This window comes from Siphateles boraxobius, unplaced genomic scaffold (assembly GCF_051911475.1).
Source record: "Siphateles boraxobius isolate OS27281-9 unplaced genomic scaffold, OSU_SipBor_1 13, whole genome shotgun sequence".
Lineage (NCBI taxonomy): Eukaryota > Metazoa > Chordata > Actinopteri > Cypriniformes > Leuciscidae > Siphateles > Siphateles boraxobius.
Genome location: NW_027508733.1, coordinates 3250323 through 3275474, shown reverse-complemented (window position 1 = coordinate 3275474; position 25152 = coordinate 3250323). Strand labels below are relative to the sequence as shown.

The 25152-nt window shown below is 42.8% G+C and overlaps 2 protein-coding genes across 5 annotated transcripts in view; one reads left to right on the top strand and one right to left on the bottom strand.

Annotated features, from left to right (window-relative positions):
* cherp (calcium homeostasis endoplasmic reticulum protein) overlaps positions 1 to 17098 on the top strand; it is a 22831-nt gene extending 5733 nt beyond the window's left edge. For all 4 annotated transcript variants that reach the window (XM_077225976.1, XM_077225975.1, XM_077225977.1 and 1 more), the window contains 13 exons: positions 278 to 389; positions 545 to 634; positions 1501 to 1714; positions 2458 to 2621; positions 10249 to 10687; positions 12084 to 12325; positions 12676 to 12809; positions 12893 to 12979; positions 14036 to 14179; positions 14279 to 14395; positions 15362 to 15456; positions 15535 to 15720; positions 16335 to 17098. In XM_077225976.1, coding sequence (XP_077082091.1) covers positions 278 to 389; positions 545 to 634; positions 1501 to 1714; positions 2458 to 2621; positions 10249 to 10687; positions 12084 to 12325; positions 12676 to 12809; positions 12893 to 12979; positions 14036 to 14179; positions 14279 to 14395; positions 15362 to 15456; positions 15535 to 15720; positions 16335 to 16372 — 2062 coding nt within the window. In that variant the 3' untranslated portion in view covers positions 16373 to 17098. The remainder of the gene's footprint in view (positions 1 to 277; positions 390 to 544; positions 635 to 1500; positions 1715 to 2457; positions 2622 to 10248; positions 10688 to 12083; positions 12326 to 12675; positions 12810 to 12892; positions 12980 to 14035; positions 14180 to 14278; positions 14396 to 15361; positions 15457 to 15534; positions 15721 to 16334) is intronic.
* Positions 16659 to 25152, bottom strand: cunh19orf44 (chromosome unknown C19orf44 homolog). Its single transcript, XM_077225979.1, has 8 exons — positions 24820 to 25152; positions 23433 to 24020; positions 22637 to 22859; positions 22476 to 22552; positions 21330 to 21750; positions 19949 to 20038; positions 19617 to 19783; positions 16659 to 16859 (listed from the first exon to the last, which is right to left on the bottom strand). Exons 1-8 carry the CDS (start codon positions 24925 to 24927, stop codon positions 16770 to 16772), a joined length of 1764 nt encoding a protein of 587 aa, XP_077082094.1. The 5' UTR covers positions 24928 to 25152; the 3' UTR covers positions 16659 to 16769.

Below are 25152 nucleotides of genomic sequence, written 5' to 3'. Positions count from 1 at the left end.
TAAACAAGAGAATACTTGCTGAGACGGGTATTTTGACATAATTCTGTGTTTATGTGTCCGTTCAAGGGAGAGGAATCAATTCGGTGTTTGAGCTCTCTCTCTCTCTCTCTCTCTCTCTCTCTCTCTCTCTCTCTCTCTCTCCCTCTCTCTCTCTCTCTCTGAGTGTTGTTATATTCAGTTCTCGAATTAGGAAAGCATAAAAATGGAGTGTAGCTAGCTGTACTTGCCAAGTCCAAGTGTGTGTTTTATTGTGGAAAACTCTTTGATTTCTCCACAGTCAGAGGAAAAATCAGAAGGATCTTTTGGCGGCTCTACAGAAGGTGGTGGTTCCCATTTACTGCACCAGTTTCCTGGCTGTGGAGGAAGACAAGCAGCAGAAAATCACACGGGTACGATCGCCTCGGCTTTAGACCCACGTGTTTGTTCTCAGATGTCAGCAGAAAGTCATGTGATGTATTTATTTATTGGCTGTGAGTGTCAGTTGTGCATTGACTTGGATGTCATGGTGTGTGTGTGACTTCTGACGAAAAGCTTCTGCTTTTAGCTGCTGCAGCTCTGGGAGAAGAACGGCTACTTTGATGACGTCACCATTCAGCAGCTCCAGAGTCCTGCTTTGGGCCTCGGACAGTATCAGGTACACACACACACACACACACACACACACACACACACACACACACACACACACACTGACATCAGACTGGTAGAGGTTGCTTTGCTAATTTCAAGCAGGTTTTATTTTTCTATTTTCAATTTAGTTTCGTCTTTATTAATTTTGGTATGTTTATAGTTTTTTTTAAATATAGATTTTATTGATATTTTGAATCAGTTATTTTTATATATTTTCTTTTTCTTTTAATTATATTATTTTTAAGTAATTTAATTCTGTTTTTTTGTCATTTTTAATGTTGCATTTTAAAATGTCAATATGGTTTTGATATTTTGAATCTGTTATTTTTATATTTTCGATATTCATAATGATTTTAGTTAGTTTCGGTATTTATGTTTTTGTCATTTAAAATTTTTGTTTTGTAAATGTCTATAAAGTTTTTTGTTAATATTTTTAATTCGTTTTTATTTATATTGTTTGTTTTTATTTTAATTTTAGTAAAAGTTTTAGTAATTTTGTTGTGTTTTTTCTTTTTCTTTCATTTTGAATTAGTTAAAAAAATCTAGTTTTTATTGATATTTTGAATCGTTTTATTTTATTTATTTATTTTAATCTAAATTAATACAATTTAATTTCAGTTTTAGGTCAAATAGGAAAAAAATAGCTGAAATCAAATAGGTTATAACTTCATATAAGTTTTAATTTCAAGCTATGAAGAAGTTTTTCTGATAGTTCATTTTTGGTTTAATCCTCAAATGTAAGTCGCTTTGGATAAAAGCGTCTGCTAAATGACTAAATGTAAGGTAATGTAAATGTAGTTTCAGTCCGCTATATAATAACCCTGCTCCAGCTGATGGCGTGTTGAGGATGTGTCTGTGTCGTCTCCTCAGGCGTCGCTCATCACGGAGTACGCTCAGGTGGTGCAGCCCATCCAGGTGGCCTTCCAGCAGCAGATCCAGGCACTGAAGACCCAGCACGAGGAGTTCGTGAGCAATCTCAAGCAGCAGCAGACGGTGGCGGTGGCGGCAGCAGCGGCTGCGGTGGGTCAGCTGACTCCTGTGGACCCTGAAGTCAAGAGCCAAGCGCCCATGAGCTCTCAGCCTGGTAAATGGATACTTCACGTCATCACATACGGATCCGGTCGCTTATGAAACACTGAAGAAATGAATACTTTACTCTGCAAGGATGCGTTAAATCAATCAAAAGTGACAGTAAAGACATTTAAAATGGTGAACTAATGATGCTGATGCTTTTTTTGGGGGGGTGGGGGATTTTCCTTTCCTTTTCCCTGATGACATTCCTTTATTATTATTATTTTTTTAAATTTATTAAAACAGAACATAGTAATGATCAAAGATCGTAAGGGGAAGAAAGGGAAGAAAAGTAAATTATGAGAGAAATGGTGAGATTGTTGAGAGAAGATGAAAAAGAAAAGAGAGAGAAAAATAGAGAATAAATAGGTACACAAATTGCAAAAGAACAAATAATATATATATATATATATATATAAGACAAGGTGGTATTGGGTCAGACATCCTGACTTGTTATATTCAAAGCCATTTGTAATGTCATACTTGCGTTCATTTGCCATTCCGAATAGAATATGATGTCATTCCCAGCCTCTGACATCATTCCGGACTTGACTTGTCATGCATGGCGTCATTCTTTTTATGATGTCATTGTTTACCTATAATGCTGGACATAAATCTTGTCTTTTTGCCTTGATATCATTCCTTAATCACTGTGATGAATTGTGAATTGTCTATTCTTGACTTGCTGTGATGTCGTTCTTGCTGTGATGTGATTTTGAATATTTGTCATGTCATTCTTTCTCTCAACGTCATCAGGAGAACTGAAGCCTGCGTTGGCCGGTCCTCCACCCACTGATTACGAAGGCGCTCAGAACCGACCCTCGGACTCGAACCCCTCGGCGTCACCTGACATGGCTGCCTCTAAATCAGGCTGGTTTGAATCTCAGCACAACATGCCATCTTGGAACCCGCAACAGCCTGTGAGTGACACAAACTCTATAGAAGAACTCTTACAATATAAACTATATAGCAAAATCTCCAACAATAGACGCTTTATATTATCGTCATGCTTCAAATCTATAAGAATTAATAGTAAAACCAAAATGTATTCAGACACCTTCAACATTTCTCACATTATCAGTTTATTCGCTGTAGAAAATGGTAATAAAACATGACAAGAACTCAGAGTTATGAACTCAGTTGATATTTCACAGGTTTTGTTCATCCTTCTGTTAGACTGTCTCACACATGAATTATGTACTAGTCTTCGTGCCTGCTAACAACAGTGTAACACTTATTTATTTAGCAAATAAATAAATAAATAAAGATAATACCACATATCACGCTGTTGATTCACTCAAAATTACCTCAATGGAAATGCCTTCACCGCGACAGCCCTACTTGTTTCTTATTGGCTATTGTGACAGTACTGACGTAATCACAATCTTGCTCATCCCGATTTAAAATCCTGAATATCAAACATGTTTGATATGATCGGGACGGCCCCGATGTGTCTGCGAGCAGATCGGGAGGTGCAAGATTCGATCTGTGAACGCCTCACATTACCAGATAATCTGCGCCAAACATCGGAACCGATCGAGGTCCTCGACAAGATTTTTTTCTCAGATTCTCGGGAGGGGGAAATCGGGCATAAATCGGCCTAAAACTCTTGTAGTGTGAGCCAGGCTTAAAGGGGTGGTTCAGGATTTTGGACATCGGACCTCATTTCCAAGTTAGCCTGGGTGTTATTTATCAGTGGAGACAGTTTTCAAAAATGTTCATCCAGTCCTTCCAGTTGCACAGTTCGCCGGTGCTAGGCTAGCGCGAGTCAACGGTATCTGCTAGCCTGCCATTAAAAACAGTTTTACCCACAGTACACCAAAAGCAAATAAATTATAACGCCAGACTATCGATGTAAATGTCTGTTGAGAGAATAATGTTAGAAATCAAACTAGGGCTGCACGATTATGGGCAAATTGATAATCACGATTATTTTTTATCAATATTGAGATCACGATTAATTATCACGATTATTTGTTGATTTTAACCAAAACAAATTTTATTGTCACATAGGCTAATTATAAATGCTTTCATATCCATATTGTGCTACATTCCTGCTAATGTACAAATATGTGCATCAAAATAAAACAGGTCCTTTTATTCATCAAAATTCATCTCCTTAAAGAATAAATAAAAATAAAGAAAACTATAGAGAAAATGTAGCAAAACTTCAATAGGGCACTATTTTACATTTTACATTGTGTAAATATATTTTAGGAAGCAAAATATAAACTTGCATTGTACCTGCATAATGGATGTGAATAAAACTCAAAATATACAATCAATAAAAAACAAATATTCCATAACAGAATGTAACCAAATGAGAACATTTCAAGGCAGAACTATGGATGTTCGATTAATGGATACAATTCAGAATGATTGTTATTTGACGCTTAAGAAATGTAAAACCTGGTTGTGGTACAGTGTCAGTTATTAGTTGTGAAATCTTACTGCATAAATTGAATCTTATTTAATCCTCCATATGAAAGTTTATGTGCTCTAATTATTTCTATTTATTGAACAATAGTTCAAAACAAGACGTTTGTAGTACTAATTATTGGAGTCCATTAATCAAACTACCATGCCTCTTATATAGTAATTATATATTACTGTGTAGGATGTACCAATTTACTAATGCTCACACTCGGTCTCTCTCCCACGCAGACACACTCGGTATCGCTCGCGCGCAGACACACTCGGTATCGCTCGCGCGCAGACACACTCGGTATCGCTCGCGCGCAGACACACTCGGTATCGCTCGCGCGCAGACACACTCGGTCTCGCTCGCGCGCAGACACACTCGGTATCGCTCGCGCGCAGTCACACTCGGTATCGCTCGCGCGCAGACACACTCGGTATCGCTCGCGCGCAGACACACTCGGTATCGCTCGCGCGCAGACACACTCGGTATCGCTCGCGCGCAGACACACTCGGTATCGCTCGCGCGCAGACACACTCGGTATCGCTCGCGCGCAGACACACTCGGTATCGCTCGCGCGCAGACACACTCGGTATCGCTCGCGCGCAGACACACTCGGTATCGCTCGCGCGCAGACACACTCGGTATCGCTCGCGCGCAGACACACTCGGTATCGCTCGCGCGCAGACACACTCGGTATCGCTCGCGCGCAGACACACTCGGTATCGCTCGCGCGCAGACACACTCGGTATCGCTCGCGCGCAGACACACTCGGTATCGCTCGCGCGCAGACACACTCGGTATCGCTCGCGCGCAGACACACTCGGTATCGCTCGCGCGCAGACACACTCGGTATCGCTCGCACGCAGACACACTCGGTCTCGCTCGCACGCAGACACACTCGCGCACTGTCGAGCGTGCTCTTGGACACTCGGTCTCTCTCCCGCGCAGACACACTCGGTATCGCTCGCGCGCAGACACACTCGGTCTCTCTCCCGCGCAGACACACTCGGTATCGCTCGCGCGCAGACACACTCGGTCTCTCTCGCGCGCAGACACACTCGGTCTCTCTCGCGCGCAGACACACTCGGTCTCTCTCGCGCGCAGACACACTCGGTCTCTCTCGCGCGCAGACACACTCGGTCTCTCTCGCGCGCAGACACACTCGGTCTCTCTCGCGCGCAGACACACTCGGTCTCTCTCGCGCGCAGACACACTCGGTCTCTCTCGCGCGCAGACACACTCGGTCTCTCTCGCGCGCAGACACACTCGGTCTCTCTCGCGCGCAGACACACTCGGTCTCTCTCGCGCGCAGACACACTCGGTCTCTCTCGCGCGCAGACACACTCGGTCTCTCTCGCGCGCAGACACACTCGGTCTCTCTCGCGCGCAGACACACTCGGTCTCTCTCGCGCGCAGACACACTCGGCCTCTCTCGCGCGCAGACACACTCGGCCTCTCTCGCGCGCAGACACACTCGGCCTCTCTCGCGCGCAGACACACTCGGCCTCTCTCGCGCGCAGACACACTCGGCCTCTCTCGCGCGCAGACACACTCGGTCTCTCTCGCGCGCAGACACACTCGGTCTCTCTCGCGCGCAGACACACTCGGTCTCTCTCGCGCGCAGACACACTCGGTCTCTCTCGCGCGCAGACACACTCGGTCTCTCTCGCGCGCAGACACACTCGGCCTCTCTCGCGCGCAGACACACTCGGCCTCTCTCGCGCGCAGACACACTCGGCCTCTCTCGCGCGCAGACACACTCGGCCTCTCTCGCGCGCAGACACACTCGGCCTCTCTCGCGCGCAGACACACTCGGTCTCTCTCGCGCGCAGACACACTCGGTCTCTCTCGCGCGCAGACACACTCGGTCTCTCTCGCGCGCAGACACACTCGGTCTCTCTCGCGCGCAGACACACTCGGTCTCTCTCGCGCGCAGACACACTCGGTATCGCTCGCGCGCAGACACACTCGGTATCGCTCGCGCGCAGACACACTCGGTCTCGCTCGCGCGCAGACACACTCGGTCTCGACACACTCGGTCTCGCTCGCGCGCAGACACTCGGTCTCGCTCGCGCGCAGACACACTCGGTCTCGCTCGCGCGCAGACACACTCGGTCTCGCTCGCGCGCAGACACACTCGGTGTCGCTCGCGCGCAGACACACTCGGTGTCGCTCGCGCGCAGACACACTCGGTGTCGCTCGCGCGCAGACACACTCGGTGTCGCTCGCGCGCAGACACACTCGGTGTCGCTCGCGCGCAGACACACTCGGTGTCGCTCGCGCGCAGACACACTCGGTGTCGCTCGCGCGCAGACACACTCGGTGTCGCTCGCGCGCAGACACACTCGGTGTCGCTCGCGCGCAGACACACTCGGTGTCGCTCGCGCGCAGACACACTCGGTATCGCTCGCGCGCAGACACACTCGGTGTCGCTCGCACGCAGACACACTCGGTCTCGCTCGCACGCAGACACACTCGCGCACTGTCGAGCGTGCTCTTGGACACTCGGTCTCTCTCCCGCGCAGACACACTCGGTATCGCTCGCGCGCAGACACACTCGGTCTCTCTCCCGCGCAGACACACTCGGTCTCTCTCGCGCGCAGACACACTCGGTCTCTCTCGCGCGCAGACACACTCGGTCTCTCTCGCGCGCAGACACACTCGGTCTCTCTCGCGCGCAGACACACTCGGTCTCTCTCGCGCGCAGACACACTCGGTCTCTCTCGCGCGCAGACACACTCTGTCTCTCTCGCGCGCAGACACACTCGGTATCGCTCGCGCGCAGACACACTCGGTATCGCTCGCGCGCAGACACACTCGGTCTCGCTCGCGCGCAGACACACTCGGTATCGCTCGCGCGCAGACACACTCGGTCTCGCTCGCGCGCAGACACACTCGGTCTCGCTCGCGCGCAGACACTCGGTCTCGACACACTCGGTCTCGCTCGCGCGCAGACACACTCGGTCTCGCTCGCGCGCAGACACACTCGGTCTCGCTCGCGCGCAGACACACTCGGTCTCGCTCGCGCGCAGACACACTCGGTGTCGCTCGCGCGCAGACACACTCGGTATCGCTCGCGCGCAGACACACTCGGTATCGCTCCCGCGCAGACACACTCGGTATCGCTCGCACGAAGACACACTCGGTCTCGCTCGCACGCAGACACACTCGCGCACTGTCGAGCGTGCTCTTGGACACTCGGTCTCTCTCCCGCGCAGACACACTCGGTATCGCTCGCGCGCAGACACACTCGGTCTCTCTCCCGCGCAGACACACTCGGTCTCTCTCGCGCGCAGACACACTCGGTCTCTCTCGCGCGCAGACACACTCGGTCTCTCTCGCGCGCAGACACACTCGGTCTCTCTCGCGCGCAGACACACTCGGTCTCTCTCGCGCGCAGACACACTCGGTCTCTCTCGCGCGCAGACACACTCGGTCTCTCTCGCGCGCAGACACACTCGGTCTCTCTCGCGCGCAGACACACTCGGTCTCTCTCGCGCGCAGACACACTCGGTCTCTCTCGCGCGCAGACACACTCGGTCTCTCTCGCGCGCAGACACACTCGGTCTCTCTCGCGCGCAGACACACTCGGTCTCTCTCGCGCGCAGACACACTCGGTCTCTCTCGCGCGCAGACACACTCGGTCTCTCTCGCGCGCAGACACACTCGGTCTCTCTCGCGCGCAGACACACTCGGTCTCTCTCGCGCGCAGACACACTCGGTCTCTCTCGCGCGCAGACACACTCGGTCTCTCTCGCGCGCAGACACACTCGGTCTCTCTCGCGCGCAGACACACTCGTTCTCTCTCGCGCGCAGACACACTCGTTCTCTCTCGCGCGCTGACACACTCGGTCTCGCTCGCGCGCAGACACACTCGGTCTCGCTCGCGCGCAGACACACTCGGTCTCGCTCGCGCGCAGACACACTCGGTCTCGCTCGCGCGCAGACACACTCGGTCTCGCTCGCGCGCAGACACACTCGGTCTCGCTCGCGCGCAGACACACTCGGTCTCGCTCGCGCGCAGACACACTCGGTCTCGCTCGCGCGCAGACACACTCGGTCTCGCTCGCGCGCAGACACACTCGGTCTCGCGCAGACACACTCGGTCTCGCTCGCGCGCAGACACACTCGGTCTCGCTCGCGCGCAGACACACTCGGTCTTGCTCGCGCGCAGACACACACGGTCTCGCTCGCGCGCAGACACACTCGGTCTCGCTCGCGCGCAGACACACTCGGTCTCGCTCGCGCGCAGACACACTCGGTCTCTCTCGCGCGCAGACACACTCGGTCTCTCTCGCGCGCAGACACACTCGGTCTCTCTCGCGCGCAGACACACTCGGTCTCTCTCGCGCGCAGACACACTCGGTCTCTCTCGCGCGCAGACACACTCGGTCTCGCTCGCACGCAGACACACTCGCGCACTGTCGAGCGTGCTCTTGGACACCCGGTCTCTCCCGTGCACTGTCGCTCGCGCGCAGACCCAGACACACTCGGTCTCTCTCGCGCACTGTGGCTCATGGAGGCTCATGATCAGACAGTGGTTTAGGGAGCGCTAAATTGGCTTTGGAAAAAAAAAACTTTGATACGGAGCGTTCTGTGAACGGAATGACGGATTTTAAATATTGCTCGATCACGCGAATTTGATCGTAGGTGGCCAAAATCGTGATTGTGATTAAAATTCGATTACTCCTGCAGCCCTAAATCAAAGTAGTCTTGCATCTCAATGATCGCATTACATTTACAGGAACTAGTTTCTCCGGTTAGCAGAACTACGCCGAAAAGTAAACGCAGAACAGAAGCGCACTACAGTCGGGACGTCCAGCTAGCTAGAAGTAGCCTTGACCAACGATATTGAAACATTCGTTTGTAAATGAAGGAATTGGCACATGGTGATATACTCTGCTTCTGTAGTGATGAGTGTCAGCAGCAGAGAAATAGACTTGCGTGATCGTCATGTGCACCGGCACGCTCGGTTGCCTAGGTAACTTAATATCACTCCGCCGCTGCTGTAGACTGTGCTAATAAATACAGGGAACAAAGTATAACTATTGCAAATCGATGAAAGGGTAGTTTGATTTCTAATGTTATTATCTCAACAGACATTTACATAGATAGTCTGGCGTTATAATTTATTTGCTTTTGGTGTACTGTGGAGTGGGTAAAACTGTTTTTAATGGCAGGCTAGCAGATACCGTTGACTCACGCTAGCCTAGCACCGGCGAACTATGCAACTGGAAGGACTGGATGAAAATTTTTGAAAACTGTCTCCACTGATAAATAACACCCAGGCTAACTTGGAAATGAGGTTAGATGTCCAAAATCACCCAAAAGGGGTGGTGATGGTGCAGTGGATAAGACACATGCCTTTGGTGTGAGAGACCTGGGTTCGAATCCACTGTGAGACACCAATGTGTCCCTGAGCAAGACACTTAACCCCTAATTGCTCCAGAGGCGTGCAACCTCTGAAATATAGCAATTGTAAGTCGCTTTGGGTAAAAGCGTGAGCTAAATGAATAAATGTAAATGTAAATCCTGAACCACCCCTTTAAGTTAAGCCTTTGTCTTAAAAACTAGTATGACCAACTAGCAGTTCGTTAGGGCTTCACAGTCTTACATCTCATTACCAAAGTAGTCTATTCTAAGTTTTTATATTACTTAACAAATGTATGAACAGTCTTTAAGAAAAATACTGGGTGACTAATTTGTAAGACTAGTCGTAGCAGTTTATGCAACCGGCCCCAGCTGGTGTCTGAATAATTTTTGGTTTGACTGTATATGCAATATTTGACTGTCTCTGCCTCCAGATATGAAATTCATCCGGAAATTTCAAACAGACTTTTAATCACTCTTAAAACTAGATCTGGTGTGACCTAAATAGGGTGTGTTCTTGACAATTGGACTGTCAAGGGTTCAATACAAGTAGAATGCTCTTTTATGAAGGTATTTCACTTAAGGACTTATTTAGTAAGATTATGCCTGAGAAGGTTTTTCTATCATATGTTAATAAAAAAAATATATAATATGACGACTTTTGTTTGTTTGCTTGGTTTTATTGTATTTTTGCCATGAAAATAACCTTAGATGCTGACATGGCATTAAATAAAACAATCTATCTCCGCCTCCAGCCTCCATTCGACCCCACTCAAGTCCCGCCCCCCTGTCCGCCCTGGAACAGCCACGAGGGCATGTGGAACGAGCAGCGGGACCCCAACTGGAGCGGCCCTCGGGACGGGGGCCCCGGAGGCCCCTGGAGTGGCCAGAACGAGCCCCCGCCCTCCTGGAGCGGCCAGTTCGAGCAGCCGCCGTGGAGCAACCAGCCGGACCAACCGCCGCCGTGGGGTCAGAGAGAGCCGCCCTTCCGCATGCAGCGTCCACCACATTACCGCGGGCCGTTCCCCCCCCACCAGCAGCCGCCGCCGTTCAACCAGCCGCCGCCACCGCCGCACAACTTCGGTCGCTTCCCGCCGCGCTTCATGCAGGAGGAGTTTCCCCCCCGACATCACTTCGAGCGCCCGCCGTATCCGCCACACCGGTTCGACTACCCGCAGGCGGACTTCCCAGGAGGTGAGACTCAACTCTGTTTATACTCGATTACAGGGGTGTAACGGTAGTCACGGTTCAGTACGTACTAGGGCTGCCAAAATGGGTTAGTGCGCGGATGAGGAGCAGGGGGGTCTTGCTAGCCTCCGTTTTGTTTGACAATACTTCGAACGTCAACAAGAAGTGACGTCACCCGACATCGCTTAGAGCACCTTTAAAGGATTAGTTCACCTCAAAATGAAAATGTCCTAATAATTTACTCACCCCAATGTCATCCAAGATATCCATGTCTTTCTTTCCTCAGTGGAAGAGAAAATAAGTTTTTTGAGGAAAACATTTCTGGATTTTTCTTCGAATAATGGACTTCAATTACAACCACTGTTTTGAAGTCCAAATCAATGCAGTTTCAAAGGTCTTTGAAGTGCTTGAAAATGCTGTGCACGATCGCAGCTGAGGAGGAGGGTCTTGTCTAGCGAAACGATAGGTCATTTAAAAAAAAAAAAAGCCGGAAGTTCCGGCCTGCTGTTTACAAAGCGACCAATACAATTTGGACTATCTTCCTTTGCACGGTCGAGTGGGGCGGTACTTCCGCTGCCACCAGCGAAATCGAGCCTGACCTTTCAACGTGATGATGTAGTTCCCGGCACATTGAAGATCAGCTCAATCCGCACAATTGTATTTAAAAAAATAAATAAAATATATATATATATATAATGACCTATCGTTTCGCTAGACAAGACCCCCCCTCCTCAGCTGCGATCGTGCACAGCATTTTCAAGCACTTCAAAGACCTTTGAAACTGCATTGATTTGGACTTCAAAATGCTGGTTGTCATTGAAGTCCATTATTCGTAGAAAAATCCAGAAATGTTTTCCTCAAAAAATGTAATTTCTCTTCCACTGAGGAAAGAAAGACATTGATATCTTGGATGACATTGGGGTGAGTAAATTATTAGGAAATTTTCATTTTGAGGTGAACTAATCCTTTAATGTTAAGAGGAAAAAAGTAGTGAATTATCTGTTATGCACACTAGAGGGCGCAAGCGAGCACAATAAGCAAATATAAACCAAATCAAGCATTGCATCTTTATTGAAATTAAATGACATTCGCTTTTTAAAGTGCATTACGTTTTGAAACAATTGTTCTTAATTAAAATATAATTTCCACACCAATATAAAATCCACCAGCGATTTCAAACCGTGTTTTTGAGACTGTCTTTGGTTCACTGCAGTTTTAAGGAGAAAATACTCAGCAAATGGTATTGACTGGTTTGTCTTATAACACATTAAAAACAAACACCACACAGACATATAAACATTAAAAGCTGGATTTTCAGCACAGGGGGGCACTTTAAGTAGGCCTCAACTTTTCATTTCGAGTCTCTGCTTTGTTACACATTGTAATGTTTTTCTCATATCAGAGATCGGGCCGCCTCCGCATCACCACCCGAACCAGAGGATTCCCCCTCCGGGAATGTCGGATCCTCCTCCGTGGGGGGGAAACCAGCATCCTGAATTCGGACCGCCTCCTCACGGCTTTAACGGCCAGGCGCCACACATGCGACGGCAGACCCCGGCTCACGTCAGTCAGGACGACCCCAGTCTGGTCCCCAACGTGCCCTACTTCGACCTGCCGGCGGGACTCATGGCGCCGCTTGTTAAGGTTATTTCACATTTAACACCAGATGGGAAAGTTGCAGTTAGTTCTTGTCCTAAACACGATTCTTTCTCTTTATTAATTTTTTTTTTATCAACATTTTATTGTTGTGTCAGAAACATAGGCCTCTATAACAGGTTAAATTAACTATTTACAAAACAGATGCCATGAAATTAACCAGACCAAAGTAAATTATTTAAAACAATTACACATAATTAGGAAGTCAAAGTTTTAGTTTTTCTAATAATATCTCTGTGGTTATTGACCAACTTTGAATAGTTCTGTCTTTGTCCCCATTGAGTTTAGCAGTGGTGCCCTCTATCTAGCAATGTACGATTCTTTCTCTTTAATATTAGCTTGAAGATCACGATTATAAGCCTCTGGACCCCAAAGACATCCGTCTGCCGCCTCCGATGCCCCCTAGTGACCGTCTGCTGGCCGCAGTGGAGGCGTTTTACAGCCCGCCGTCCCACGACAGGCCAAGGAACAGGTGACGCAAACACAAACGCTGTGTTTTGGTTGTTTTCATTTGTTACTTCAGTTAAATTGACATGAAAATTTATATTTTTCCAGTGAGGGTTGGGAACAGAATGGTCTGTACGAGTTCTTCCGGGCCAAAATGAGAGCTAGGCGGAAAAAGGATCAAGACAAACGCAACAGGTGGGAAATCTATATAGTATGTGCATATACCAGTGTTATCGCTGACAAAAACTGTTAACAAAAATTAGTTCATTGAAATAAAACTGAAATATGAATATTTGATGGAAAAACTTTAACTAAAGAAAAATTTGATTAAAATTAGAACTGAAATAAAATAAGTTTGAGATGAAGTATTAAAATTACTAAGACTAAAACTCAAAAGCTAAATATAAATATAAAAAACGAATAAATAATTACAAGAACACACAATGTTACTAAAATTCAAATGAAAGCTGGAAATATAAAAATAAAAATTAATTCAAACCACTGTAATAGTATACTAAAAAAATTAATATATAAAAAATAAAATAAATATAATCTAAAAAATTTGTAAAACCTAATCTAAATTTAAAAAATATAAAATACTTTAAAATGTGAATAAATACAATATGTGAATAAAATGACTCAAACTGAACCTGCAATAAACATGAAAAACTAAATATAAATGGAAAAATAATAATAAATAAATTAAAGCAACAAAACAAAATTAGTAAAACTAAAATTAAAATGCTGAAAGTATAAAAAATCTGATTAAAAATGTTAAATGCTATAATAGTATACAAGAATTACTAAAACTGAAATAAAACTAAACTAAACATAAATATTAAAAAACCTTATAAAAATTACAACACAATAATATTCAATTAAAATTAAAACTGAAAATATATAAATAAAACTTAAATCAAAATATTTAGACTATAATGGTACATTAAAATGACTAAAACTGATATAAAGCTTGAGGAACATGAAGTAACTTGAGGAAAAATATAATCAAACCTGATAAAAATCACAAAACAACAATATTAGTAAAACTAATATTAAATTGAAATGAAAAATAAAAATATAAAATAAAACCTAAATATTAAATATAAAATCAAAATATTAATAAATACTGTAATAGTATTTAACTAATTCTACAATAACACTGTAATTCATATATGACCTAAACAAAAGTGATTCTCATTGTTTCCTCACTGGTTTCCTTTCATATGATGATTTGGTTTTTTTTTGTGGCAGCACCCGAGGGAGTCCCTCGTCCCGCAGTCGGTCACACAGCCGAGGACGATCCACCTCCAGCTCCAGGTCTTCCAAATCCTCTCGCTCCAGATCCCGATCCAGATCCCGCTCCCGTTCTCGCTCCTACTCCAGATCTCGCTCCGGGTATTGTGAAAACATCTGCTTTTACATATAAACCTTTTTTTTTTTTTTTTTTTACAATTATAGAAAATTGTTGACTGTTTTTAAAACGTTCTCCTGTAGGAGCAGGAGTCGCTCCAGATCCAGGTCCCGAAGTCGCTCCCGCTCCAGATCTCGCTCCAGGTCACGATCTCCAGACAAGCGTCGCCAGCCCGAAAAATCCCGCAGTCCGACTCCACCGTAAGAGGATCTACTTTTGTTACCCAAATCCAGTTCGCATTTGAGTTGGTTATTGAATTTGAATTTGACATGCATGATTTTTTTTCCACAGTTAATTTGGTATCGTTATTACTGTGAGGATTTAATTCATTATTGTCTGTAATTATGTTTTTACTTAATTCAAAAAGCCTATTTGCAAATTTAAAGCTTTGACTTAAAATATTAAGGAAAATTACAGAGCAGATTACATGCTAACTAGGGTTTCCTAAATATATCTAATCCCATCCAGATTGTAAAATATATGATTGTTCGTCATAATGCTGCTTCACATTTATTTTGAACATCAAAGTCAAATATCATAACTATAGCTAAATTTCTTATTATGCTGCATGGTGGAAAAAATAATAATTGGTGGTGATTGAATGATTATTGCTATCATCCCATCTATTATAAAAAAAGAAAATGTATTTAAATTTAAATAAATCCATAAATTGATACAAAAAAAGACTAGAATTACACAAGACGTGTCACTCGTTTGGTTTTGAATGGGGAAGAGCACAACACTCAATATAGCGGAATAAGTCCCGCCTTCTAAATAAGAGCCAATCACTGATTGGTAAAGTCATCGTGTCACGGAAGCTGCCGTTAGAAGCTCCGGTTGCTATAGAAACAGTCAGACGCGCTTCCACAACACATTAACTTGATCCAGCCTGAAAAATGTCATTTTCTGTCATGATCCGAGCGTTTAGAAACACAATTGTTGTCAGATTTCATTGGTGATTTCAAATATGAAATTTAATCGTTAGCTTGGCGAACAGTTTTGAAGAATTTGATGTTTCGCCATTCAAAGAGATAGGAGCTGCACTTGCGTTTCAAAGATGGCCGCCGATTGAAATTACTTGTCTTAAAGGGACTTTGATACAAATTTCACAACTTTAATGGAATGTTCAGCATCAGCCGTTGACATGAACCCCTGTCTCTCCGCAGCTCCACATCTGGGTTGGGTTCAGCTCCCGCCGCGATCCCCGTGGACCTCAGGCTGGGCGAAGAAAACAAGGGCCATCAGATGCTCATGAAGATGGGTAAGTGATCCAGAAGACTGCGTATGAACCGATGCCTCCGCTGACGCAGCGCTGAATATTGTCCCGTTCGTCCTCCAGGCTGGAGCGGATCAGGGGGTCTTGGAGTTAAAGAACAGGGCATTCAAGATCCCATTAAAGGAGGAGACATCCGGGACAAGTGGGACCAGTATAAAGGAGTGGGAGTCGCGCTGGACGACCCGTACGTGAACTACAGGAGAAACAAAAGCTACAATTTTGTCGCAAGGATGAAAGCAAGAGAAAAAGGTATGTGTTTTAAAGGTAGGGAGAGAGTGTTTAATAGGGGTCCTATTATGATGTTTTCCATCTTTCTTGAGTCTTGAGTTTTCTTCCGGGAACAAACACGTCACAATATTCCTCATTTAAATCATGAATACGCAGAATAAAGGGGCGGAGCCTGGGTGAGTTAGTTAGTAGTGTGTTAAACTGGCGGTTATGGTAAGGGACGGGACATTTCCCAAACACACTCGAAGCCCTTGACCAATCATAACACACTGATACAGCCGACCAATCAGAGCACAGTGGGCTTTTCAGAAGGAGGGGCTTCATCGAGACAGGAACTAGTCAGAGCGTTACTGACAGACTGGGAAGAGAGGAGCCGCAACAATGGAGAATATGAGGAAAATAATCAGGAAAACCTATTGTAGTAAAGAAATACAAAATCAAGACTTTGGAAAAAGATCATAATAGGTCCCATATTACAATAGCAAATGCCTGCTTGCCAAGTCAAGCACTACTATTATTGATGCTCATACTTGGGCTTAATGGTTTGATTAAACCCCTAAGTATTAAACTTTGCACACTTATATATTTTATAATTATGACCAAATATGAATGTGTTTGTCTTTTTTCGTCCTCAGTAAGCAGAGACCCACAGGAGCCCTCCAGCACAGAGTGATCACCGTCACACGTGGTCTGTTTTTTTACTGTAGATGTCATAAAGCTGTTTTTCACATTTGTTTGGATTTTATCTCGCCTTCAGTTCATTTTTGTAGTGAAATGGATCAAAGCTTCATATTGTAACTCATGGAAATGTCTGCATCATCGCAACCCTTTCGTTTGATTAATCTGAGACTGTGTACAAGCAAAATAAAGACATTTTAAAAAAGTCACGTGTTTATGTAAGCATATAAGTTATGTATGAATTCTTATGTCTTGATAAAATGTGAAGCACGATGAGCAGGTAGTAAAAAAAGCTGTTTTATTTAGGCACATGGTATTGCATTAACAATGATTGAAAAGTTTTGGCTGTTTACGATATATGGACAATGCATCCAAAACATTGATCTGTTTATTTACATGTAATGATAGTCCTGCATTTCCTGTAGAACTTCTTCTAGAGCGTCTTCAATACTTAGTTTGGGCGGCCTGTGAGCGCGGATGAACTACAGGAAAAATAAATAAATTCCTGTTAGCAAACTTGAAAGATATTACAATAGAAACATTAAGAATCTCTCTCTATATACAGAGGTGGGCACAAATACATCAAACACTATTTTGTTACAAAATACAAATACTGGCTCATGAAATGTAACAAAATAAAATACTAAATACGGATGTGAAAAATGTATTTAAATAAAATACAAGTAATTAGTATTTTGAAAATACAAAAATACTCCCACAATAATCTTGTCTTTTTTTTTTATTACTGAAAGGTCAATAACACAAATAGTAGCAATAAAACAAATATGAGAAATGTGTAAATTCAAAATGGCAAAGTAGCAAAATAAAAAAGTATGGGCATTTCACTAAATCTCTAAAGGGCCTGAAATAGCTCCCTCTGACATAAATGTCATGTATAGCTAAGTTCACATCAATGGTGTGGTAGGCTGCCCTTAATAGCAAAACGTGTTTGATGTAGGCTATACGTAGCCATATCACCGTTACTCTACTCGTGCAACATGACATTGCGTAAACATACACGCCACTTTCAAGTCAAGTGGCGTGTTATCTATACGCATTTTGAGTTATCCGCGTGTATTTCCACACCAAAATCTTTTGCGTGTATGTCTACGCCATTAAATGTCCGAGTGATTCCGCGTGTATGTTTACGCCGTTAAATGTCTGAGCGAAACGAAGCAAAATCTATATCTACATCTGTGGAGCGATATTTTTTTTTCCTAGGATGGTAGGAGAACACTCATAAATGGTATTAACCCCAGTGACGGGTAGGTTTAGGGACGGGGTTGGGGTAGGTCATATATCTATATATACATAATACAGTAATATAACATTAAGTCAAAGGCGTTGATAAACACACTGAAAAGCGATTATGCGTGTTGATAGCACGCCAAAAATGGAAATATGAATTGGCGTGTCATACATACGCCATTTCATGAGATCAGTCTCGTGCCTTAAAGAACAAGTTCGGTATTTTACACTTAAAGCCCTGTTTTAAGATCGTTTCTGATGAAATAGAACGGTTAAGATTGAAATTTGGACACATGCTGCTGTCCCGAGAATTTTCGGTTTCTGATGTTCACTGATATGCTCACACAAACATCGCTGCAAAAGATGCTTTCCAACAGGTGTTTTACCATTCGTTGTAAAACTGTGGACCTATTTTTCCAAACGCCTCACAACCGGACATTCTTCCGTTGAGAGCTTGAATAATAGACACTCCAGCCCAGTTGGTGGCGATAATGCACCTTTGCCAATGTTTGGATAGCGTAGCCTACGCTATGAGCCTACGATACCGCAGCCTATGATATCGCTACTGGAAGACTACAGAAAGAATACAAACAACCCCATTTCCGTCTCCATCGGCGGAGTAATACCGTACCTCACAGAACACCCAATACAAGTCAATGGAGTTGGACAAAAACTATGATAAAACCTGTTGGAAAGCATCTTTTGCAGCGATTTTTGTGTAAAAATAACAGACCGAGAATTTGTCACAAAATCAAAATTCCATTTTAATCATAATATATATGATTAATCATATTAATCATTATATGTGTGGGTTTGTTTTACACACGAGACTCTAACTGCCCTGACCGCGTATGCCTTTTCCATAGTAGAATCGCACTGCGTGCGCAATTACTGAAAAACAATAGGATTGATGATTATTTTATACAAAATCAATATTTCTCATATGTAATACGTTTACAAACGTGTAAAAACTGCAGATGGATGTTATATTGTGAACGCTTGCTTAGCATGGAGATTTCAGTGGAGTTACGACAGACGCGCTGTTTCATAATAGGTAGGGCCTATGATGTCCTTTTATGAATGACAACACAGTGCATTGATCTCATAAGGCACAGTTATTTTCTCTTTAATGCCGTTCAGTGTGCAATATGTGTGAGTGTAGACTGTATATTTAAAGTAATTAAATACGTATTTAAAATACATTTAATTGAAATACTGCCCATGTCTGTCTATATATATATATCATTAGGAATGCAAGATATATCGGCCACCATATCGGTATTAGCCAATGTGTGTTAATTTTTAATGTTATTATCGGCCCGATAAGAAAATTTGTCTGATGTATTAAAGCTGATTAATAATGTTTTATTTCAGTTAATAATGTTTTATTTCAGTTTTACTTCAGCTGAGACTCTTCAGATGTACACTGTTCACCATGATGGTTTTAAATTTATTGAAATATAATTGGAATCACTTCAAAAAAGGAAAATACAGTTCAGTGCAACACGTGCAGCACAAGTCTGTCATATAGGCTACATAAAATTATAATGAGAACATTATTATTGTGTGTTTGGGGCATGTCTTGTGTGAGACTTGTTTTTGTAATCAGGCTCTCAAAAATTATATAACAATTTAGACTTATTGGCCAATATGTCGGTTATCGGCTTTCAAACATAAAGAATCTTATACCGATTATCGGTATCGGCCAAAATTTTCATATCCGTGCATCTTTTTATATATATGTATATATATATATATGTGTGTGTGTGTGTGTGTATATACGGTAAATATACTCCTAAATGTCTTCTAACAGTGTGCACCCTGCTTAAGTGATTGTCAGGGTAGATGTCAGGCATATTTAATTAGATAATATACATCTGTATTAAAAATTAATCAGTGTTATATAGGCTAAATGATACTTCTATCCATCACAGTCTTATTTTCATTCCTTGTCAAATTAAATTTGTCATTGCAGTAAAATGCGTTCTCACCTCTTTAGTATCTTGTAGTGTGGTGTATTTGTAGTCAGCAGGCCCCAGGGACTCGTGCACTGATTTGTAATGGCGTCTGGTGGAGTCGATGAACGATCTTGTGAGCGCCAACTGCTGTCGCAACATGTCGTTGAGTGCAATAATGGCAGGATTATATGTTGTCAAACCTGTTAGCATAGGAAATAATGAGCTATATCATCTCCTGAACAAGAAAAATGTATACTCACTCAGTACCTGAAATGTTCTCATTCTTTATAATAACCACTTGAAATGTTCATGTTTTTTTTAGGTTCATGTTTATAAGGGTCGATATATTCATATTGTATACTCACTCTCTATGGCTTCAGCGCTGACTGCGTGACTGGCTATTGGAGTCGGGTCCACGTACGTCATGCCCAGTGACGGACCAGAGGCAGCCATGCCTGGAAAATGGTCAACATAAAGATCGATCTCACAAAAACACTTTGATAATGGGACTTTGGGATGAACAGGTGATTAAAATGCCATGAAAATAGTCACAATGCAAAAACTATTCTTTTTTAGGGCCTGAGCAGCAATGGTGTGAGTTTATTTTCTTTTGATTTGAAATGAAATATGGCCTAAACATGTTCTTGACTGGTTTTGTGGGATTCACCCACATAAATATCTCTCAGAACAAGAACAAAAGTGGTCCAAGGCTATAATCCTGAGGGATGCCCCAAAATGAATCTGCTCACCATATAAAGCGATTGTGTCTCTTCAAATGTTTTTGACTAAACCGCTCTATTTATATGGATTCGATTTATGATCTCCTCATGAACTTTTTAAAGTGTCAAAGTTTCAGTTGCAAAGCTGTCTATGGAGCTCTCAGATTTTCATTTTGGGGTGAACAAACCCTTTAAGGCGAGACTACAGGCAAAAAACAGTGTTTTTTCATGCATCTGTCAATTTTGAGATTTTGGGCTTTTTAGCTAAAGTGTTTTTTCAGTCTGGTGGAAAGAAAAGATCCAAAATACACTTTTAACTGTATCTTTTAGAGAACTTAATCTATGTTTGTAGGTTTCAATTACAGTATATATCTTTAAAGGCCGTTTTCTCAAAATAAGTTGAGTCAGAAATCTCCACTTCAGTAGCCCTTGCACATACACCAAACTTTACAGTTTTATTATCTAGGCTATATTTTGAAGGCTTTTACAGAGGGGTTTGTTCATATATAATTTTCCTGATTTTATACAACATTTTATTCCTAAAAAAAGGTGAAAATTTACTTTAGACTGTGTTTTCTGGAGTGATAAATAGAGATATCCTGAATCCCCTCTGTAAAAATCTTTGACAAAGCAAAAAAATGAAACGAATTTTGAACCTGACTTTATCCAATGTTCAGATTTTGTTCTAAACTTTTATGCACATTAGTGCATATTTAAATAGATAATCCCCAATTTGCATATTTAAACATAACATTTCAGAAAACTTGTCTTTTTTTTGTTGTTGAGATTATTAAAGTAATCAATTAACGAGATGAATGTTGATACATATTAGTTAATTTTTTTTATCCTATTCACCTGGGATGTCTTGCCTTAAGTTTGAAATATGACTTGGATGTGTTTTTGAGGGTTTTTTCGCCCACATACGTGTCCTTAAAACAAGAATAAAAGTGGCCCTCAACTATAACCCTGAGGGATGCCCCAAAGAAACTGTGTGGCAGTGCTCAAATGACCGATTACAGAAACCTACCAGAAGACCACGTGTAGGCAAATCCATCCATCTGTGTCTGTACCGCAACCTCCTTTACGCGACGGTCAGGACTGGGGCCGTGGGTTACAGTCGCATTGGACGAGCTAGACCTCGAGGAAGAGTCTGAGTGGCGACTGGATGACAGTGATGATTGTGATAAAGTACGATCATCATCATTGTCGTGGACCTGGGATTTGTACGAGCTGTACTGGAGCGCGCTGAGCAATGAGGCATCTTTGGCTTCATCTGTAAGACGTTCTGAGATATCACTGGCACTTGATGGCGTCTCTGAGGGGATCTCGCTCTCAAAATCACTTTCGTAGGCTGCCGAGGCTTCTTCCGGTGTGGGTGGTGAAGCGAGCTTTAAGATGTCGTTGGATGACTTCTTGTTCCTGTCTTCCTTTCTGGCTTGTGTTTTTGTCTGTGATTTAAAAAAAATTGATTTTTTTTTTTTTTTAAATAAATTGTCCCCTTGTGGTGAAAATCAAGCTTTTAATGTAGTTTATATATCTATGTGGTGTTTTTAATATGCTTGAAGACAAACCATGTGCAAATTTATAAATCAAAACTGCAGTAAATCAAAAACACGGTTTGAACTCTCTGGCGTTTCTGACGTCACAAACTACCTTGTAAACAGAGGTAAATGTAAAGGTGATCGGGCGTCCTCTGTTGCAGCTCCTAGGCTTTGGAATGACCTTCCTCTGTCTGATAAATCTTCTGATATATTGGGTGTATTTCAGAGTGCGCTTAAAACATATTTGTTTGCTTTAGCATTTGAAAATGCTATTTTAAGCAGTGTATGTCATATGTTTACATTGTTTTTATGTTTTGGTTTTTATTTGATATATTTCTGTACAAAACTTTGGTTCCACTTCTGGTGTTGAAAGTGCTTTATAAACAAAGTTGAGTTGAGTAACCTGAGTGTAACGAGTGGATCTCTGAGGTGCTGTGAGTGAGTGGAGGCGGGGGCTCATTTGCATATTAATTAAACCGCATATACTAAATGAGGCCAGAGTGTAGAGTTACATTCAAGCTATTTAAGGCATGAAAAAAAAATAATTTTGGTGATCAAAGATGAGTTTTAAGGGATAAAATAATTGACTACAGGGAGATTTAAGAAATATGCGTGTTAGACATTCAACAAACCTTTTCTTGTGATATTTCAGTTGCTGCAAAAGGTATAGGGGCAAGATCATCCAGTGTCATTACGTTGAGTTTGAAATCTGGGTAAAAAGAAAGTTTTGCCCTTACAATTCTATTAATGAACAGTAAAGATGAGCTAGATGTTAAAATGACGGGTGTTTTACCGTCCAATACTGCACTCCTCTCGCTCAGAGTGTCATCAGAGTCTACAGGAAAGAGGTCATCCAAAGAGCGGATCTCACTGCGATCAGATTCAGAGGACACTGCCCGTTCAGTGAACCGGATCATGCGCGACTCAGGCCTGCTGGGGGAAGGAGAAACACTTCTATGGTGGAGAACTTTGTGTCTTTCAGGGGTTGGCGAAGATTCACTGCTCTTCTTGAATAACTGGAGAAAGAGAAAAGCAGAAAGATAGTCATACGTGTTTAGAAGGACATGAGGGTGAGGGAAATTTGTGCACATCTGGGGGTCTCATTTATAAAACTGCATGTGTACGATCCTTACTAAAAGTGTACGTGTGCCTGAAATCTAAAAATGGCGTACGCCAAAAAATATTCATACTTATAAAACCGTGGGTACGCCAGAACCTGAGCAAAATTCCCAGTCATAAATCCCAGTCAGTGGAAGTTTGTGCGCACATGCGCCTCATCCCCGAAATAAGCTTACAACGCCTAGTTTTACTATGCATATCATTTGCATATGCATATTCATCCGCGTGATACCACGTTTAACGGTACAAGACATTATGAAAATATGAGTGTTTTTGAATAAATAAATAAAATAGTATAAAAAACATTTCAGAGAAAGTTTTTTTCAATCTTTTACACAGGTCAAATAGTATTTTTAATTGCTTTATATTTTTAATGGAAACAGATAGGCCTTATTGATCATTATTTGCACTGTTTAGTGAGTACGCAACGGTTATAAATGAGGCCCCTGACCCTTTAACTGGGTCAATACCTTTTTAACTGGTTGAGGACTCGTCTTCCTCGCTGCATTTGGCAAGGAGCTCTCTGATAGGCTAAAAGAATCTCCTAGAAGTCTTCGCATGTCCTGTTCGTCGCTGTCTAAACTGACTCTCCTTACTTTATATTCATTTAGACCAGACGTTCTCTCAGGAACCTTTTCCTCTTGAGGTGCGGACAGTGTTTTCTTCAGAAAGCGAGTCCCTGTCATGCTCAGATCGCTGCTGGACTGGACAGATAGACGTGTCTCCTGTGGTTCTGAGAGGTGTGTATGGTCACTGGGCCCGTCACCTTTGCTTTTCTGGTTTCTGATGCGGTTCTCGATGAGCGCTAGTCTACTCAAAGCCGTGCTTTGTGAACTACGTTGAGGTATGAACTTAAATTCATCCGTTTCTGCAGGAGTTCCACTAGGAGCGGATGCCTGTCTGTCTTCTGTGGCATTTTTAGAGGTCTTCTTCAGAAATCGACTCCCGCCACCTATATTGAAACTCTTCGCAAGGTCCTGGTTTTCCCTCGGTGATGGTGGGATGTCACTGAGGTCATGGGTCTGTCTGGTCAGAGACATCAATTTTGAAGAGTTTTCCTGAATAAACAAGAACATTACATGCTGAGACGTATTGTAACATTAACACACCAGAAACAATGTCAAAAACAGGTCATTTATGTTGAGGTTCAAATCAATTCCACCCTTGAGAGGATCTTCACTTATTTTACTGATAGCGTTTCTTTTCAAATCTATCATTGTTATGCACCATTATTGCCCTAACCTTTATTAGGACAATATTAAACATCAATATATATCTGCATTATTAGCAAAACTTAAGGAGAGCATCATTACCTACAACATTTATGGTAAAACAATGACTTATTATCTAACCGTATAATAGTTAACGTTTTTAATACTGCACGGCCTCGGTGACGTCAGCTGAAAATTAAAGTTGTTTTAGAGGCGTAGAAAGTTATTATTCTTTGAGAAAGTTTACCAAGTAAAAGTTTTTTTCCCTTTGGATGTGCACGAATATTCGATTTCTCACTCGAGCATGTGGATAATGCTTTTGCTCTTTATATTTTTTGTTTACACATATTGTTTAATGTTTTCAACTAAACGAAAACCTTAAGATATATAGTAAGCTTGATGAGTATATTGCCTAAATGTAAGCTAGTTCAGAGATGGTGACAAAAACTTAAAAAGAACTTAAACTAAAAAAAAGTAACGGCTTTCTCGTTAAACGTCATTTAAATAAACGAATATTTGATTTTTATGATCCCAAATATTCGAATACAATATTTTTTTTAAATGCCCATCCCTAAACCAACACAAAACGAAGTCAAATAAAGTTAGTTTAATTTCCCTAGAGCAGCTGTGTGTAATAAACACTAACCACATCTCGTTTATCCGCTGATATCGCAGTGTTTGAGATTCTCTGTCCAGAAAGATGAGCTTTAGCCCGATCCAGAGCTGAACTCCTCAGCCCTCCTCGACTCCCCATCTAGACTAGTTAGTAAACGGTAAACCACCTAAAATTCTACCATAAAGACTCGTCTGCCCTTAAGACCAAGTAAACGGAGATCTCGTAAAGGCATTATAAATCGCTCTGAAGTATGCAGTAACGTTACGCCGAAATGTTGTGTACTAGCATGTTTACAACGTAATCTTTCCTCGACGAGAACGCGACGCTCGAGCTTGTTCACCATGACAACGTCGCGAGCGTTCT

What these genes read in the sequence shown, in the direction of transcription:
- cunh19orf44 (XM_077225979.1), bottom strand. Translation starts at nt 24,927, where the DNA reads ATGGGGAGTCGAGGAGGGCTGAGGAGTTCAGCTCTGGATCGGGCTAAA. An exon ending in CAGCGGATAAACGAGATGTG is followed by an intron (nt 24,021 to 24,819) that starts GTTAGTGTTTAT and finishes TTGTTTATTCAG; the next exon opens with GAAAACTCTTCAAAATTGAT. An exon ending in GAGGAGTGCAGTATTGGACG is followed by an intron (nt 22,553 to 22,636) that starts GTAAAACACCCG and finishes CTTTTTACCCAG; the next exon opens with ATTTCAAACTCAACGTAATG.